This window comes from Misgurnus anguillicaudatus, chromosome 17 (genome assembly GCF_027580225.2).
Source record: "Misgurnus anguillicaudatus chromosome 17, ASM2758022v2, whole genome shotgun sequence".
In the NCBI taxonomy this organism is placed as follows: Eukaryota; Metazoa; Chordata; class Actinopteri; order Cypriniformes; family Cobitidae; genus Misgurnus; species Misgurnus anguillicaudatus.
Genome location: NC_073353.2, coordinates 7,742,998 through 7,761,199, shown reverse-complemented (window position 1 = coordinate 7,761,199; position 18,202 = coordinate 7,742,998). Strand labels below are relative to the sequence as shown.

Here is an 18,202-nt window from a genome sequence, read left to right as displayed (position 1 = left end):
TATCCCTTTAAATCCAAACGAGCTGCTCAGGTGGGCGGAGTCTCAAGCGCTCCCGCTGTAGAGCTGACAGAGCATCGAGGGAGATTCTCTCACGAAAGAAGTTAGTGAGCGATGTTAAGCATTATATATTTGAACAAGTTTAAAAAGTCAATAATCTGTTTTATGCATACTAAATACATGTTTATCAGCAGATGGGGAACATTGTGGAATAAAAATAAAGACTTTTAGGTATCATGCTGCACTTGTTTTAAACAGGCACAATGAGTTTCAGCATGTTACAATAAAATACACGTCCACAAACACTCAGAAGTTTACTTTTTGACCAAACCACACGAGCACATTTAAATGATCTGTAATAAAACAACACGTTTAATGCTTAAACTTCAGAGAAACAGATCAAATGACATGTTTAAGTTTATTGTGCACACATATTGAACACATTCGCGTTTCTGTCAGTCTCTCATCTATTTTGTAACTCCTCATTCATTTGAAACTTCAGAGAAACATTAAACAACATATTTACTTATTGTGTATGATAGTGAATACGTGTTGTTCACTCACTCTGTCTCGTACAGTGCATTAATCCTCGTGTTCATTTATATAAACTTCAGAGAAACATTAAACAACATATTTACTTATTGTGTATGATAGTGAATACGCGTTGTTCACTCACTCTGTCTCGTGCAGTGCATTAATCCTCGTGTTCATTTATATCAACTTCAGAGAAACATATTAAACAACATAACTTACTTGAAAGCGAACCGTCGCGTTGCTCTCTCTCTCTCGTTCGCTCACTCGCTCTCTCTCTTGCACTAAGGTAACGTTAATCCTTTAGAACGTTAATTCAATCTTTAGAAAGATTATTAAAACTACAAGTTATAAGATTGTAGGCTCCTGTTTGTGTTTGATGGAATACAAACGTGTCGTGCTGTCAGTCATACTTTCTCTCGGTCACTCTCACTCGAGATAGCATCATGATTGGATAGCGCAGTTGCAGGGGCGGTATCATTATAATGAGATCCCTTAGCTACATCATGCGGGGAGCGAAATCCGCATGACCTATTTATTCACATACTTGCAGAGAGAGCCTTACCAAAACAAAGTTACAGGGTTGCTATTTTTCATGTTTTCTGGGTTGGTAGAAGCACTGGGGACCTGATTATAGCACTTAAACATGGAAAAAGTCTGATTTTCATGGAATGTCCCCTTTAAAATTAAACTTGGCTTTGTTCTGTGTAGCAACGTCATTTCAGGACGCTGTTGACTCTGTTTAGACACTTAATGTGTGTGCATCATAGCATCGCATGAGGAGCTGACTATCAATATAGTCAAGTTAAAAGTTTTTTATTTAAAGGAGTCATATAACCCAATTTCATGTTTTCCTAATGTTTTTAGAGTGTTATAAGATGTCTGTGCACATAAAAGATCTGTAACACTTGTTTGTCATTTCTACAAACACAAATGCAGAAATGGTTTTATGTTTTTGTTTCCTTACCTTACAAATCTGTTACGTTCTATTCACTTTGCACTGGTAAAGTTAATCTATCATCTTAGCCATTTGTGTTTTCTGGGTCAGATTCAGGCTTGTATTGATAAGGTAGTAAAGACAATAGTATCTCCTGGCTTTCACTGCTTTGGGAGCTCATCTTTCAAAACATGGCAAGGAGCGTCACATTTCTGTTTACGTAATTAAGGTATTTGGCCAATCACAACGCACTGGATAGCTGGCCAATCAGATCCCACCGCGCTTTCTCAGAACAATGAGCTTTGTACAAAACGACTTGTTACAGATGGGCGGGACTTAGAGATGCTAAAAAATCTATGATATATAAAAAATAATTATTATTTTGAACCATAAACCATGCGCACACATTGTATTGCAATACATGTGAATACATACATGGTCTAGAATGGATAATTTTATACTGTATATTGGTTCAGTAAGAGGGAAAATCCTCTTCATACTCAGCTAAAATAAAAAAATACTGATGCTCATTTAATAAAATAATGTCTAGGAGGTCTTCATCTGTAGTTTTTAGGGTTTTGTCAATGTAGTATTGTCTTTTTACTATATACTCTTTGAAGAAAGCAAAACTCTTATCCGGTGTTGATGATTTCTTACAGGGTGAAAATTAAAAAAACTTTATCACATTATTCTGAAAATTACAGAGGTGTAAGGGGCCTCCAACATAAATTTTGCCTAGGACCTCCAAATATCGACTCTGTTTATCGTAATAGTATTTTGTGATTTGATTTGTTCATATTTGCCTGTTCAGCACAAAGGTAGTGTGTTTTATTGCCTTCGCTGTCACTGCGAAAAAAGCATTCATTTATCTGCTTCATGTGATGTGTGTGTGTGTGTGTGTGTGTGTGTGTGTGTGTGTGTGTGTGTGTGTGTGTGTGTGTGTGTGTGTGTGTGTGTGTGTGTGTGTGTGTGAATGATTACCTTGATTATTTCATTACTTATATAAATCTACCTTATACTCAAATTTATATATTCATAGTACATTTATTTCATGCTTTAGCAGTTGACTTCAACAGTAACATTTTCAGCATTTTAGCTAAGCAGTAATGATATTCATCACCTGATAAATGGCTATTTACAGTCCTGCATTACTACAGTAATTACACAGTTTGTGTGCGCCCCCCAAAAAATCTTTAGCACCAGCAGCCACTGCCTTCAATAGCACAAAATGGAAACATACAACGATAGCAGAAACATCTGTAAACAATCACAGTTAGCTGTGAATAAAGGACAAGAAGTGGGACACCAAACCTTAAAAAAACATGAAGGTAATTCAACAAAACAGATCAAGATGACAGAATCACCAACAGTTACAGAGACTTACACAGTTACAGGTAGAATTTTTAAATGACAATATTTTGTGAAGCCAGAACATAATCATGTTGCTTCTCTGGCCTTTGGCACAAATGATACAGAAAAACAAACCCAACAACGATAAAACAGGGGGCCATGGCTACCAGCAACCACAAAGACTTTGAGTCTATAGAGAGGGGAAAAAGAAAAATACAGAGATGAAGTCATAGATTTTACCCATTATATATTGCAATACATGCCATATTTGTGTGGTTGTTTTTAATGACACACTATAATAAGTTCTAAATGTGGACACAAATACCTTGAACTTCCACTTTTATTTGAGCAACAACTTCCTGTTTTTGGGCCTGGTTTTGACTGATGCACTTTAATTGTGCTCCATTGTCCTCTTCTTGCAGCTGGAGGATAACCAGCTTCACCTCAATGTGATTGGCTAAGATTCTAAAAACACACATTCAGTGATGATTAATTCAGCATCAGAAAGTAGCGGTTGGATGAAGTAGCCAAATCAAGTACTTGAGTATAGATACTTTCATAAAATATTACTTCTGTTAAAGGACTCCATTTAAATTTGACCAATTCTGATTAGTGAACAATATTTATTTATTTTGCTGTTTAGTAGGCTATACCCCATTTAGGCAACGATAGATCTGATCATGTAGTTGTTAGGGTGGTTAGTGGATGCAAACGTTTAATACACATTAATCTGCAGGTAAGTAAACTTTATTTTATTACCTAAATTTGTCACAATATCAGACTACTATCCTTCAATACACTAAAATTTAATTTGGCATGAATGGTATTTACTTCTTTTCTGTCTGGAAGGCACGTTCACCCAGATAAGAATTCTCCACTGATGTCTCATCAATCACCCATGTCACTTCTGTAGACTCAGCTGATTGGTTTCCAAAGGACACTGTACATGGAATCTCCAACCGTGAACCTAAAAAGTTAATAACGCAGTTGAAGACAGAAACCATTAAGAAAAATTCATTTGAAGTGTAATTTGACATTTAAATTTGGCTCACGTCCCATTCGTTTACATGGTTTAGAGCAGAAGTCAGCACGTAGGTTTGTCATCAGGCCAAAAAACTTTTTAGCCACTATACATCCCAACATTTACTAAGTAGCCTTTTCCAGTAATGAACAGTTCACCTTCATTGATTCTCCTTATAAACATCTTCATGTAAATGCATTTATTGGTATTTCCGTTGCACCCATTTAAAATATGCAAAGGCAATCTCTACCTCTGCTGACATTTGTGGTCAGACTGGACCGCGAGATTAGTGAAGTGTCCAACTAAGGCCCTGTCCCAAATGGCACATTTTGGACTTGTGGACTTCCTCAGAGTTCACACTTTGATGACATCATGTAGTGCAGACCTTAGGGACCCTTGACGTGACTCCAAAAGGGTGCACTGAAGTCGTATTTTAGGACACACTCAAGCATCATGGCGAGAATAGGAAGAGAAGTTGCCCATCAGTGTGAACTCCTCCCTTCCATCATCTGAATGCTCTTTCGCAAGGACTTCTGGGTTGGTTAAGTGCGTGAAGCCTGCTGCAGTGCAGGCTTCGCCAAAGACAGCATCAAGGGTTCAAAGGCGGCGCTGATGAGCACACTTCGGAGTGTGAAAATGATAGATGGGACACCCTACGGACTTGTGAACTAAGTGAAAATCCACATGAAATGCGCCATTTGCGACAGGGCCTTACAAGCTCTTTCTTTACTCCTCCCCTCAGGCAAGGCGCAACTCAAACAAGCCTATTTTGAATTTTTCAAATTAAATACTCTCAATTCATCTCAAAATAAAATACTTTTATTTTGATGGCAAAATCACTAAAGACATAGTGATTAGGTGTGTTCGACTTCACCCGGCATTGCAAGAACCAACAGGCAGAGGATCTTCAAACTACTGTGAGAATCCAATTCAAGAAATCATACAGTTGAGTCTAATTTAAAATCGCTCTTACGGTACTCTGATGTCATCAAAAAACTCCTGAATTTATCCGTAATTTGTTATATTGTGCCATGTAAAAAAGATTTTACCAATAGATGAAACTCTATATTCTATATAATCTAGGCTTATGTTTCCCGTTATTTTTTCGGGCATATCGTATAAGCAGCAACTGAAATATTCAATATAAAGTATTTCTGGTTTCAACTTCTTATTAAAAGGTTTGTTTTTTGACAAATTTACAATGTAATTTACTTTATTCGCAATTAAAAAACTAAAAAAAACTGCACACACGTCACTACGACAAGCAGCAGGTGAGACCACTAGTACAAGCCAAATACAAGAAAATCGAACAATTTTGTTCAAGTAGGAGGCATTTGGACAACGGCATATGCACAGTGTCATGTAAAGTAAGTATTTAAAAAGAAAGATTAGGAGCAGTAATGTGTACTTACCACAGTGACTTTTGATCAGGAATCCATTAACAGGAAAGATAATATAAGGAAATAAATCCCTTGATGCTGTATAAAAACAAATGTCATTTTTAATTTTCCAGGATTAGTTTTAATAATATTTTTACATCATTATAATGTAATCCGATTCAACACAATGTGCTGTTGCTTAAATTACACTTACGTGCTAAAGCTTTGTGGTTTTCAGAGGTTACAGGCGCAGAGCTAGAAAGGTCTGTGACTATAACAGTGATAAAATAGAAAATTGGTCAAAAACAACACCTGATTTAACAACTCGGCAGCTTGTTAGTGTGTTGATTAGGGAGGCATCTAAAACATTGTAGGAGTTGAGAAACACTTCATTAAAGGAGCATCACATGACTAAACTTAGTACTGTACTGCTCATCTTGTATCATGTATTGTTTGCTCCATTTATTTTTACAGAATAGAAGCCGTGCAAAAGTCATCTGTCAGTACTCGAGATGTGTAATAATAATCATATCACAAGCAAAACATTGGAAACTTCTTTACCTGACACTCTCCAGGTTCTGCTCACATTGTACTGAGTATTGTTGATAATCACTCTTAGTCTACAAGTGTAGAAGCCCTGATCTTTCATTGATATGTTTTTGATGGTCAATATTATTTCTCTCTCAATTGTGTACCGTCCTTTATCGACAGAAAGAGCTGTGCTCTGGAAATCCTGTCAATTACATGTCAACATTTTACAAATAAAGAGTTGAATTATTTGTCATTAGATTATTTCAGTAAATTTGATCTACCTTGTACCACTTTGGATTTTCTGCCCTTTTGAAATATTTCAAATAGGGGCAAATAATTCTTGTATCCTCTCCCGCATGTGCAGCATAGGGCATTACAGTCTTGCTGGGTTCCTCTGCCTCATAAATGGTTATGAAAATACTTCCAGTGAAGCAGAATGTATCTCCCCTAAGTAGAAAGAAATACATCACAGACACAATTCAGGCAGAACTCAATTAAATTTAAATGGCAATTACCTAAATAACCATCTTTACATTACAAACCACACTAATAGTCTATCAGAGTAAGACAGGGAGGCAACAGAGATGTCGACTAATATGATATAGGGTTATGGATCAAAGACATCTGAGTAAAAGAGTAATTCGGGCATACTTATACTTAAAATTGGTTTCCTAATATTTTACTAATAAGGTGAATACTAATAAGAAGTTAACCTATATAATGGTTTTAAATCACCATTATTAAATTACTAGGCATGTAAAGTTGACATCCGTGGAACCATTCATGGTTTATTAACCTTACACTGTAAAAAAATTCTGTGGAAATTACATTATTACTGGCAGCTGGTTACCAGTAACTTACTGTAGATTTTACATTGATGTTATTTACTGGCAACAGTTTGTTCAAAGTTAAATGAACATGAAACATTTTCAGTCTTTATCTTCTACACAGTAAGTTACTGGCAACCAGCTGCATAATTACAACAAATTTTTACAGTGTTAGTAACCAGTGAAAAAACACCTTCTATAAAGTGGAGGCCAGGGAACCATTCACTAAGGAGTTAGTTAGTTAAACATTAATGACCTGTGAAAGTGTACCATACTGTTTTAATTGAAGTCTGGGTAAAGCCATTTCAGAGAATTGTTTCTTTCGCATTGTATTTGCTTGAATATTTAATTTGGCAAGGTTTCCAAACACATGGAAATAATAAGCTTTTATGACGATCATGCTCTGTCCAGATTCATTAGACTCTCTGGAGTGGCAGCAAACACTTGTTGGGCTCTTTGGAGCACCAGCATCACACATTCATTAGGCAATATGTCATATGCTGCCTGCATCAGATGCAGAGAAGCTTATCAACGCTTGTATGACCTCAAGAATAGACTATTGTAACTCATTACTCGGGAGGTGTCACGCGAATTGAGTAAACAAGCTTCAGCTGGTTCAAAAAGCATTCCTTACTCGTTCACATAAGCCGAATTTTGGCATTTTTACACTGACTTCCGTTTTTTTTTTTACGATTCAGATATCTTTATTAGTCCCCAAAGGGGCCATTCAAGTTTGGTGACAACTCATCCAATAAGGGTCAAAATTAAACACGATTAGCACACAGTAAAAATAAATATTATAAATTTAAAATGGTTTATCACGTACATTTTAAAACATTTCTTATCGCCTTTAAAACGCAGGGGTCTCCAACCTTTTTGTGAGCAAGGGCTACCACAATGGATAAAACAATTTGGAGAGCTACTTTTTTGATATAGTATACTCATAACCTTTTTGTTTTACTTGTTGATTTTATTTTATTTTACTTTTTGATATGTTTTATCATTGTTAAAATGTTAACATACAATTGAGGCTATTAGTGGAGTGTGTTTTGGCGGGCAACTTACAGACTCCAAGTGGGTATCTCTGTGAATTACATAAAATACAATCCTTCGCGTACAAACTAACAAAAAGCTTCTTGTGGAGTGGAGTTGATGCAACTATCCTAAAGGACTCCGTTTCAGTGGCTCTGTGTGTATAAACAGACCTTATGTTTGATTTTGAGGAATAATCAATCATTCGGAGACTGAAAATGGACGTTTCTAAATGGTAAGTTTGTGTTTTTTCAGTGTGGACCTGCAAAACATTACTGTAACGTCAATAGTAGAACTTCAGCTATTTAAAACTCATCTTTTCCAAAAATACTTGATAGATTGACTGTATCTCTTTAATCTTTAAAATGTAACTAAGTCTCTCTTTCTCTCAACAGGTATTGTTATAGAATAGTGAATATCTTGTTATAAACACTTCTTGTATTATTGCCTCCGACATATCGCTTTATTGTTTCCAAGTCACTTTACATAAAAGCGTCTGCTAAATGTCTAAACATAAGTGTAGACAGATTATTTGAGACAGCTCAGCTTTCCTGCACTTACATTTGCTCTCTTTGAGTTGGATTTCATGAGAGCTACACATTCCAAAAAAAGGTTGGGACAGATAGCAATAAGAGGCCAGAAAAGTTAAATGTACATATAAGGAACAGCTGGAGGAGGACCAATGCTTAGGAATAGGGATGTTGTCCTATTCTTGTCTAATACAGACTTCTAGTTGCTCAACTGTCTTAGGTCTTCTTTGTCGCATCTTCATCTTTATGCTGCACCAAATCTTTTCTATGGGTGAAAGATCTGGACTGCAGGCTGGACATTTCAGTACTCAGATCCTTCTTCTACGCAGTCTTGATGTTGTAATTGATACAGTATGTGGTCTGGCATTGTCATATTGGAAAATGCAACGTCTTCCCTGAAAGAGACGACATCTGAGTGGGATCATATGTATCTAGAACTTGGATAAACCTTTCAGCATTGATGGTGCCTTTCCAGATGTGTAAGCTGCCCATGCCACACGTACTCATGCAACCCCAAACCATCAGAGATGCAGGCTTCTGAAAAGAGCGCTAATAACAACTTGGGTTGTCATTGTCCTCTTTAGTCCAGATGAAATGGCATCCCAGTTTTTCAAAAAGAACTTCAAATTTTGATTCGTTGGACCACAGAACAGTTTTCCACTTTGCCAAAGTCCATTTTAAATGAGCCTTGCACAGGGAAATGCCTGTGCTTCTGGATCATGTTTAGACATGGCTTCATTTTTGACCTTCAGAGTTTTAGCTGGCAACAGCGAATGACACGGTGGATTGTGTTCACTGACAATGTTTTCTGGAAGTACTCCTGAGTCCATGTTGTGATTTCCATTACAGTAGCATTCTTGTATGTGATGCAGTGCTGTCTAAGAGCCCGAAGATCACGGGCATCCGGTATGGTTTTCCGGTCTTGACCCTTACGCACAGAGATTGTTCCAGATTCTCTGAATCTTTGAATGGGATTATGCACTGTAGATGATGATAACTTCAATCTCATTGCAATTTTTCTCTGAGAAACTCAGAAAACTATTTTTTGCTGCAGCATTTGGGGAATTGGTGATTCTCTGCCCATCTTGACCTCTGAGAGACACTGCCATTCAGAGAGGCTCTTTTTATACCCAATCATGATGCCAATTGACCTAATAAGTTGCAAATTGGTCTTTCAACTGTTCCTTATATGTACATTTAAATTTTCTGGCCTCTTATTGCTACCTGTCCCAACTTTTTTTGGAATGTGTACCTCTCATGAAATCCAAAATGAGCCAATATTTGGCATGACATTTCAAAATATCTTACTTTCAACATTTGATATGTTATCTATATTCTACTGTGAATAAAATATAAGTTTATGAGATTTGTAAATTAGTCCATTCCTTTTTTACTCACAATATCTACTGTGTCCCAACTTTTTCTGTTTTGGGGTTGTAGAAAAAGTCTGAAGAACTCAGAACGCAGATTGAACACTTAAACTAAGCTTAAACTTGAACTTGGTTTGTTATAGTTTTCACGGTACCCTGACATTTTTTACGCATTATATAAAGTGGTGATTTACATACTTTACCAGATGGACACAACCCTTTGACAAAGCCCATCTTCCATGTGTTGGAAGTTAGTATTATTTAACAGTGTGAAACTACTGGTATTTAACACCATGTCATAGTAGTAGTAGCAGTAGGCATTCCTATGTATAGGTAGAATTCTACTAAATGTGTACAGTGCATTTTTGAAACTTAAAGTGAGTACTAACCCGAAAACATAAGTGTAAAGTCCAGAATCGGAAGGGTGCGATGGGAGGAGCCAGATGCCACGCCCACTCTGCCTCACCCTATCACAACTCTTCAAACTGCTACCATTTTCCGTTTTGTTGTGACGGATGTGGAATATTGAGCTGTTGTCCAGTTGCACTTTTTTGTTTTGGATTGCATCTTCAAGAAATGGGAATTTTATGATAACAGGTTCATCTTGAATGTGATGATCGGGGATCTCTGGACCAACCACCACACAGCTGTCTAGACCAATTACAAAATGTTATTAAGCAACCTTAAGACAAAGCCAGTACAGATTAAAAGGCTCCGCCTATGGGAAGGGCTTTAAGTCATCAGCCTTTTATTAAAGCAGACAGAGTGAAATATAATACAAGATAATAGTTGCTTATTTCTAAGCTACACTTTCAACCACTTTGCATGTAGAAAGTCAGAATGTACAACTAGTTTGTAGTACTGCTCCTTTAAATTGAGTATTTTATGGTTGCATCTGATAAATTTATTATTAATGCTGGAATTTTGGTAAAACTGTTATTGCAATTTAATGTTAAAACACATTATACAAATGTGTGATAGGCATACTTTCTTTTTTTTAACAAATGTTTAAACTTTACTACTTAAACTTAAAAAATCACATGTATATATATCATGATCATTCTAGTGCAATACTATACAATTACTAAATTAACAATCATTTAAAATTATGTAATATTTTTTGTGACAATATTATACTATAGACTTGTACATACACACCTTTTAGAGGGGGCGCAGCGTTGAGGAAGAATGCCCTGGAAAGCATTATAATGCATGTACAGACGTCAATGACACACTGTCACAAAAAAAATCACATGATGACATGATACATACAAGATCTAATAAACTGACATTCATAACTACTGTCCCACACAGCATATGAACTTTTAGCCTAGACAATTGTGAGTTCCTTAAACATGTTGAATCCACATTTTGTCGCTCTACTAAAATAAAGAATGATTTTAAATGACAGAGAATTATGTATCTCCCAACATAACTAAATAATACAAAATATTAGCTTTATTTTGATAAATATATGTTGTAAGTCAAGTATAATACAAGAATCATACATTTTGTTTCAATATATTCATTATCAAAATCCATGTCTTCCAATAAGAACATTCACTACGTTTTGGAATAGCAATGCACCGATTCTCACCTTTCTGTTGATGGTCATGATAAAATAATGATGAAAGAAGATCCCGACTGAAGCAGCAGAGCACTGTAAAGACATGGGTGCGTTGTCAGCAGTCTCTGTTTTATGAGCAGGTTATGGGGGGAATCCCTGCTTTTATGTAAAGGAAGGTTTGTCACCAGTAAGAGGAAATTCCACATTTCCAAACCAGAACACCGATTATATAAGATCAATTCTCTGTCACGGACATAGAGCAGAATAAACACAGACACATCCTGCCATGCATTTGATGGAGACAACACACATTCCTTTTGTCCTGTTATGATATATGACGAAATCCAGTCCAACATACCAAACATTTACTTTATAGATGTTTCTGTTGGACCATAGCCATCTAACACGTATTTTCATATTTCTAAACGGTATATTAGGATTTAAAACATTGTGTACATATTAATTTGCAACGATTTAACTTTGATTCATGCTGTGTGTTCACCGGGTGTTTTTAGTGCAATAGCGATGCTTAAAACAAATACAAACTGCCAGTGTTTAGACATTTTGGAAAGAGGAAATTATTGACACATTTGTAGTTCCCCTTACGCTGAATTCTGCAAGCTGTAATCTAAATAGTAGAGGGTATAGAAGAGACACAGCCTGAAATTATATTCATAAATCAAGATATGAAATGATAAATCTAAATATATTATTTAAATCCACAAAATGTAAATTATATTTGTGTGATGTATATGAGGAGTTCAGAGGCAAAACCCTCTAAGTGCATCTGAAATGTTTACCTGTAAATGAGCATCTATGGTTATTAATCAGTCATTGAAATGCCTTATTTTCACAAATGTCATTTTAGTCATTTCCTTGATATTTATGCAAACCCATCCACTTCTTTGGCCAAGTATGTTAGTAAACTGTTGCAACATTTTGTGTGTTTCAGATCATGAAACAAATGTAAATATCAATCAGAGATAAATGTGTGAAAAATGCTCAGGGACCTTAAAGCTAAAGCAAACTTGGGTTCTGCAGCAGGACAATCATTCAAAACACACCAGCAAGTCCACCTCTGAATGGCTGAAGAAAAACAAAATGAAGACTTTGGAATGGCCTAGTCAAAGACCTCAATCCTACTCAGATGCTGTGCCATGACCTTTAAAGGGCAATGTGGCTGAATTACAACAATTCTGCAAAGCCACAGCGCTGTAACAGACTCATTGCAAGTTATCACAAATGCTTGATTGCAGTTGTTGCTGCTAAGGATGGACCAACCAGTTATTAGGTTAAGAGGGCTTTTTCACACAGTGCCATGTAGTTTTGGATTTAGTTTTCCCTTCATAATAAAAAACCTTCATTTAAAAACTGCATGTTGTGTTACCATGTGTTATCTTATTTAATATTTACATTTTTTTGATGATCTAAAACATTATAAAGCAGTGGTGACCAACCCTGTTCCTGGAGATCTATGCTGCGTCCGAAAACTCAAGGCAGTGACTCGTTGCCTCCCTGCCTCATGAGGAAATGACTTCGGAGGCATGAAGGTAGCTCAGAGAAAGACTTTCGGACACACTTCTAAGGCAGCGTGTTTGACATTTAAACAGAGAGCGCCTTTGTGATAACTAATCACATATTTGAAAACTACAATACTAATTTCTCGCTAGAAATGCAATTAAAAGGTGTAAAAAGTGAAAATATACCTTTATTTACACTAAATTGGTGGTCCAGTCGCGTCCTTGGTCGCCATTTTATTTTTTCGAACTCGACCGGACTCGACCAATCACATTCTTAATGTACGTCCACGCATAGGTATCTCAGGAGACAGGAAGTAAACCAAACATTGAATTCGGACATGCCTTGATGCCTTGCTGCCTTGGAAAGCTGCCTCAGAAGGCAGCAATTTAGAGTTTTCGGACGCAGCCCTATACTGTCCTGCAGAGTTCAGCTCCAACCCCAATCAAACACACCTGAACCTGGCAATGAAGCATTTCAGGGCTACCTAAAAATTAGAGTCAGGTGTGATGAAGCTTGGTTGGAACTAAAATAAGCAGGAGGGTAGATCTCCAGGAACAGGGTTGGTCACCCCTGCATTAAAGTGTGACAAAAATGCACGTATCTCATGACATATGGTGTTGCAGTTGGTTAGTATTAAAGGTATTTGACGAACATATTGCACATGAGGTCAAATGCTTTGGTGGTTTTCTGATCTTGACTACATGAGATTCCCACAGCGCAATGACTCAATAGTTCTCTAACATTGTCAGTTAAAGTTCAGAAGCGTGACTGTGGGTGTTAGGTAATGTGCTGTATTGTTACACAGGGTCCTTCAAGTTGTCATGTTTTGTCATTTGTTTCAGTGCCCATAGATATTCTGTATCTTTCATCAGTTAAAAGGACATAAATGAGTCACTTGCGCTGATGTCATTTTCTCTGCATGAAATTTCAGCAAACTCACACTGGAGAGTAAAATGTTTATGCATAGGGGAGAGCGTAGTTGAAAGTAACAAAGTGATTTTCGAAGAGCTCTGACTACATTTGCATTCCAAGCTATGACAGCACGTTCAGCAAAATATCTCATTATTTCGTCATCTTTTACAGCGGTTAGGCCGGATATCTATATTTCTTTATGCATGAAAAGTAAATGACTGAAGCAGTAATTTTTTGTCTAATACAAGGTGTGTTTCAATCTACAGGCTATTTAGTGCTGTAACACATCCTGAAGTTTGCCTTCTCAAAGTTTTCCAGTATTAAAGTAAATCAGGTTTAAATGTCAGGAGTTCCTGTCGGGACAAGAGTGACACTTGAAAATGTGTCTGCATACTTGCAAGTTCTTAACTGGATAAGGCCGCAAGAGATGGCGATAGTGTGGGAAAGCCTAGTCTGCTACAAAAGCATAAGGAAGTGGGCCTAGATGTTCAGCTCCTGGCAAACAGGCATCTGGTGTAATTCTAAGCATGCCAGAGTCCCTCAGGGTTGCACCATCATGTCCACAGCCATAACCACACACACAGAGGTCAATCTAAAGCAATTTCAAGTAATATAATGGAATAGGTCCCTTAATAATTGTAGAAAATGTTGGGTGGGCATCCCCCCAAACAATCTGGGAAATTCCAGCGCACACTGAAGACCAGGGCAATCATCTGCCAATCTTCTTCTTGTGGCACTTGCATGCACTGATCATCCAGACCGTCCCAGGCCTTTGCTACTTCAAGGACAATGTTGTAATAGACCAATAGACTCTGAAGCAATAGAAGAAAGTTTATCTAAAAATATAAGACAAGTTTCATGAATTCCAGGAATGCACACATACACACACACACACACACACACACACACACACACACACACACACACACACACACACACACACACACACACACACACACACATATACAGTACTGTGCAAAGTCTTAGGCCACCATGCCAGAATTAGATTTGTTGTTTTTGCAATGGTATAGTGATCATATAGAATTGTTTCTCAGTCTCTTTAATAGAATACAATCCAGAAAATACAGGAAATGTGTATATAGTATTAAAAACTGTAAATGTAAACTAATGTGTCAAGTTTTTAGGGAAAACTCCCCTTCCACTTGAGCAATAGCAGGGAACTGCAGTATCTCTCAAACCTAAATAAAATTAAAACCAAATTTCTAATTTTAAAGAAATTAGTCTTTTTACTTCATTCGCTCAAGATGTGTTTAGTGCCAAGAGAGGTCACACTAAATACTGACGATGCCTAAAAATGACATTTAGAAAATGTAAAAAAAAAAACATTTTTAATTTTGTGTACATATTTCCTGTATTTTCTGTTTGTATCTTAATAAAATAGATTGAAAAATAAATATGGATAGACATTAAAACTTCTAAAACAAGAAGTCTGGTGGTGGTGGCCTTAGACGTTTGCACAGTACTGTGTGTGTGTCGAACTTATGCCTATAACACAACAATGAAGTCCACTTTTATTGTCCAGTGCACATGTATCCATGTGTTTTTTAAGAAATTTGATCTTTCATGACATAAAACAGGATGTAGAGGAGAGCGAGGTAAGTTGTCACATAGGTAAGTTGAGGCAAATAGTCACAAGTTAACATTCTGTATTCATTAGTCTATAACTTTGTGATGAGATATGAACATATACAACATATGTGTCCAAGACGTCCTTCTTTCATTTCGTATGAGATTTATATCATTGTCATGTATGGTGTTTAGTAAATGTTAGACACTGTGTTAAAATGTTTAAAAAAAATGTAAAAGTGTGACAACTTACCCTGCTCTCACCACAAGATGAAATGAGACATGAGATTGGGTTCACGAGACTAGATTTTTACACTTTGCTGATATTTTCACCTCGAGACTTCAAGATGAAGTTTTAAGAAATTCTTAATGAGAAAATATATCAACGGAAAATAGCATTTTATTTTAACTGAAATCACAAAATTTGGAAAGGTTTTAACCAATCTATAGGCTTTTCACTAACAATTATTTTGGTAATTGATGAAGTAATCTAATATTTTTTGGTAATAAAAAAGACCCAACTTGGCAAAAGCATTTAAAATGACAATGATAAATGGTTCAAACAAAGTGTCAAATAAACACACGGTTTTATTAAACAACAATGTTAAAATATATAGGGGTGGTTTCCCGGACAGGGTTTAGAATCTAAACTTTAGATTAATCCAATTGGGTCTTATTTATAAAAGGACATTTAAGAAGTTTCATACCTTACAATAATCTTATAATACTTAGATTTTACAAAGAAAGAGTAAAGAACTTATTAAAAGCTATGTTTAATTTAAAACTGTTAGAACTAATCAGCAAACTGGAAATGCTTTATTTAGTTAATTTAAAAGTTTGTGTTTGATGGGTCGGCACGTTTGAAGCGAATTGTATTTGATGAACGTAGGCTATAATACAGCCCGAGAGCATTCGGACAATATCATTATGTAATTTTTGATGGAGGTGACATTTAGCATATTTTGCATCTGAGCTGCTCAGTAACAACATAAACAAGCAGCTTTTGTGGTCAACACGGAATTCCGGTAAACTTCGCGAAGAATAAATAACAACAAAGTCCTTTAAAAGTAGTTGATTTTTATAACAAGCAAAATAAACGACAAGTAGATTACATAGGAACGCAAAACATTTGTTATTTTCGACGAGGTTAATAATTTCCCTGCGGAAAAAAACAGCATCAAACCAGCATGGGTCACCAGCATACCAGCATCAAAACACAACATATGCTGGTATGACCAGCATGGGATGCTGGTGCTAATGCTGGTTTGGTGCTGGTTTATCTGGTGCTAATGCTGGTGCTGATGCTGGTGGTGTTCACTAGCAAACCAGCACCAAAACACAACATATGCTGGTCTTCCTGGTATGCTGTTTTTTTTTCAGCATGGTTAATGTTTAATAGTTCAATTTCAGCAACTAGTCAGACCATTGAACAAACAGAAACCTGAAGTAAAATTCGGACCCGACGCTTATCGCGTCACCGCACGTGGCCACACTGAAAAAAAAGATTCATTCAATTTACTCAAAAACTTTTAAGGTAAGTTGACGCAATCAATTTATTTAAGCTGCATTTAAACAACAACAACAAAACATTTGAAAAACAAAACAAAAAACTGTCAAGGTTTCCGTGCTAAAGATGTTTTCATAGTTTGGAAGGCAAATATAATCAGGGCTTGGAGGAAATCACTTTGTCACTTTCGGCCTAGTCTCAGCCTCAGACGTCACGCCCACAAACTGTTGGCTGAACGTCTGATGTTTTTCGTACACTTTTCTGGAAACCCTGTGAGAATGTTAAAGTCGTCTTTGATTGGTTGGAAAAAAACGGATTTCCAGGAGACGCGAGTGTCGCGATTAGTTTCAGTCCCTGGAAAACAAAGCTCTGACGTTCTATTGAAGAAGAGAATCAGTCGTGTTCATGTGGATAATAATGAGCAGTTATCATGATTCTCAAAAATATGCAAAGTTCGCGGCATCGACTCTCTAAAAGACGTCCAAGAGTTTTCTTTAAGGCAGTTAGTGGAGTTTAAAAGTTTGGTTCTCCTGAATTGGTTGTATGTGTTTAAAAGTGGAGAGATATGCTTCAAACAGACGTTTAACAGGATCGTCTCATTGGTGTGGCTGTTGATGAAGTGCTTAACGTTGTCCTATGGTGAGTAATGTTGTTTATTTAGATACTATTTGGTTGCGGCTGGTTATTTCAATAACTGACTTGTTGCCAGCCGGCTCGTTATTGTGGGGAGTCCGAAACGTGACGCTAGATGAAACAAACTGTGATTGGTTGTTTGACATGTCGGTCAAACAGCTCGTGGGCGGGCTTTGTCCCGAAAAAGCAGCGAAAAACACCAGTCTGGCTACGCGAGACTACTTTCGGCCTGGTTCTCTCATGGAAAGAGGCTTCTAGCTCTCTTGATGTGTCAATTGCTCTCACAAGCAACTTATTTGCTGATTAATATGAAGACTTTAGCTGTCGTAGTTTTATTGTCCTCACCTCTGTATTCTGTTGATAGTGCTGTTCAAAATATCCGTGTTTCGTTAGTGGCGTTTTACATTTCCACTCTCTACATTTAACTCTAACGTTAGCTGTCTCGATTAAACCAAACGGCTTTGTGCTAGATTTGGACAAATTAACCCATATTTCTCTCTCCAGTCATCTTTGAAAACATTTATTTTCTTAGTCAACTTTTCTTTTTCTAGAAACTAGAATCCTCAACCATCCGAACCCTCACCACGGTGAAGTGGCGGTGGCGCTCTGATTACGTCAAACGTCGGTACGTTACCGGTTGTCATGGCTACAGCGTCACACGCGAAATTTTTAAATAGGTCATTTTATTTTCGGACCAGGAATACTCTTATTAAATCTAAGAAAATAATAATAATAAACGAATGGTTTACAAGTTTAATTTGTGTTTTAAAGTAACATGCACACATTTAATCCATCACATAGAAATTAATGCACAAAACATGAAGTGGACGCGGGTCCGGGACAAATTCCCTCTGGGTCCGGACTTTGAGAACCCCTGGTATACAGTATAAATTGAAGTGTCAAGTAGGTTATTTAGGTAAAGTCCTCTTCCACTTCTTCACTGATTGGACAACAATGGAATACATGACAT

The 18,202-nt window shown here is 36.8% G+C and overlaps 1 protein-coding gene across 7 annotated transcripts; it reads right to left on the bottom strand.

Annotated features, from left to right (window-relative positions):
• Positions 1–2,507: 2,507 nt before the first annotated feature.
• Positions 2,508–17,759, bottom strand: LOC129452498 (interleukin-1 receptor type 2). Of its 7 annotated transcripts, none has more exons than XM_055216390.2 (11): positions 17,578–17,759; positions 11,103–11,228; positions 10,664–10,698; positions 9,895–10,152; positions 6,028–6,193; positions 5,777–5,948; positions 5,430–5,486; positions 5,249–5,314; positions 3,647–3,782; positions 3,141–3,280; positions 2,508–3,005 (listed from the first exon to the last, which is right to left on the bottom strand). In XM_055216390.2, exons 2-11 carry the CDS (start codon positions 11,175–11,177, stop codon positions 2,869–2,871), a joined length of 1,242 nt encoding a protein of 413 aa, XP_055072365.2. In that variant the 5' UTR covers positions 11,178–11,228; positions 17,578–17,759; the 3' UTR covers positions 2,508–2,868. The 7 variants fall into 7 exon arrangements, with proteins under 7 accessions (XP_055072365.2, XP_055072369.2, XP_055072367.2 ...); XM_055216394.2 differs by having other exon boundaries at positions 11,103–11,165; XM_055216392.2 differs by having other exon boundaries at positions 10,664–10,739; positions 17,578–17,758.
• Positions 17,760–18,202: the final 443 nt, after the last annotated feature.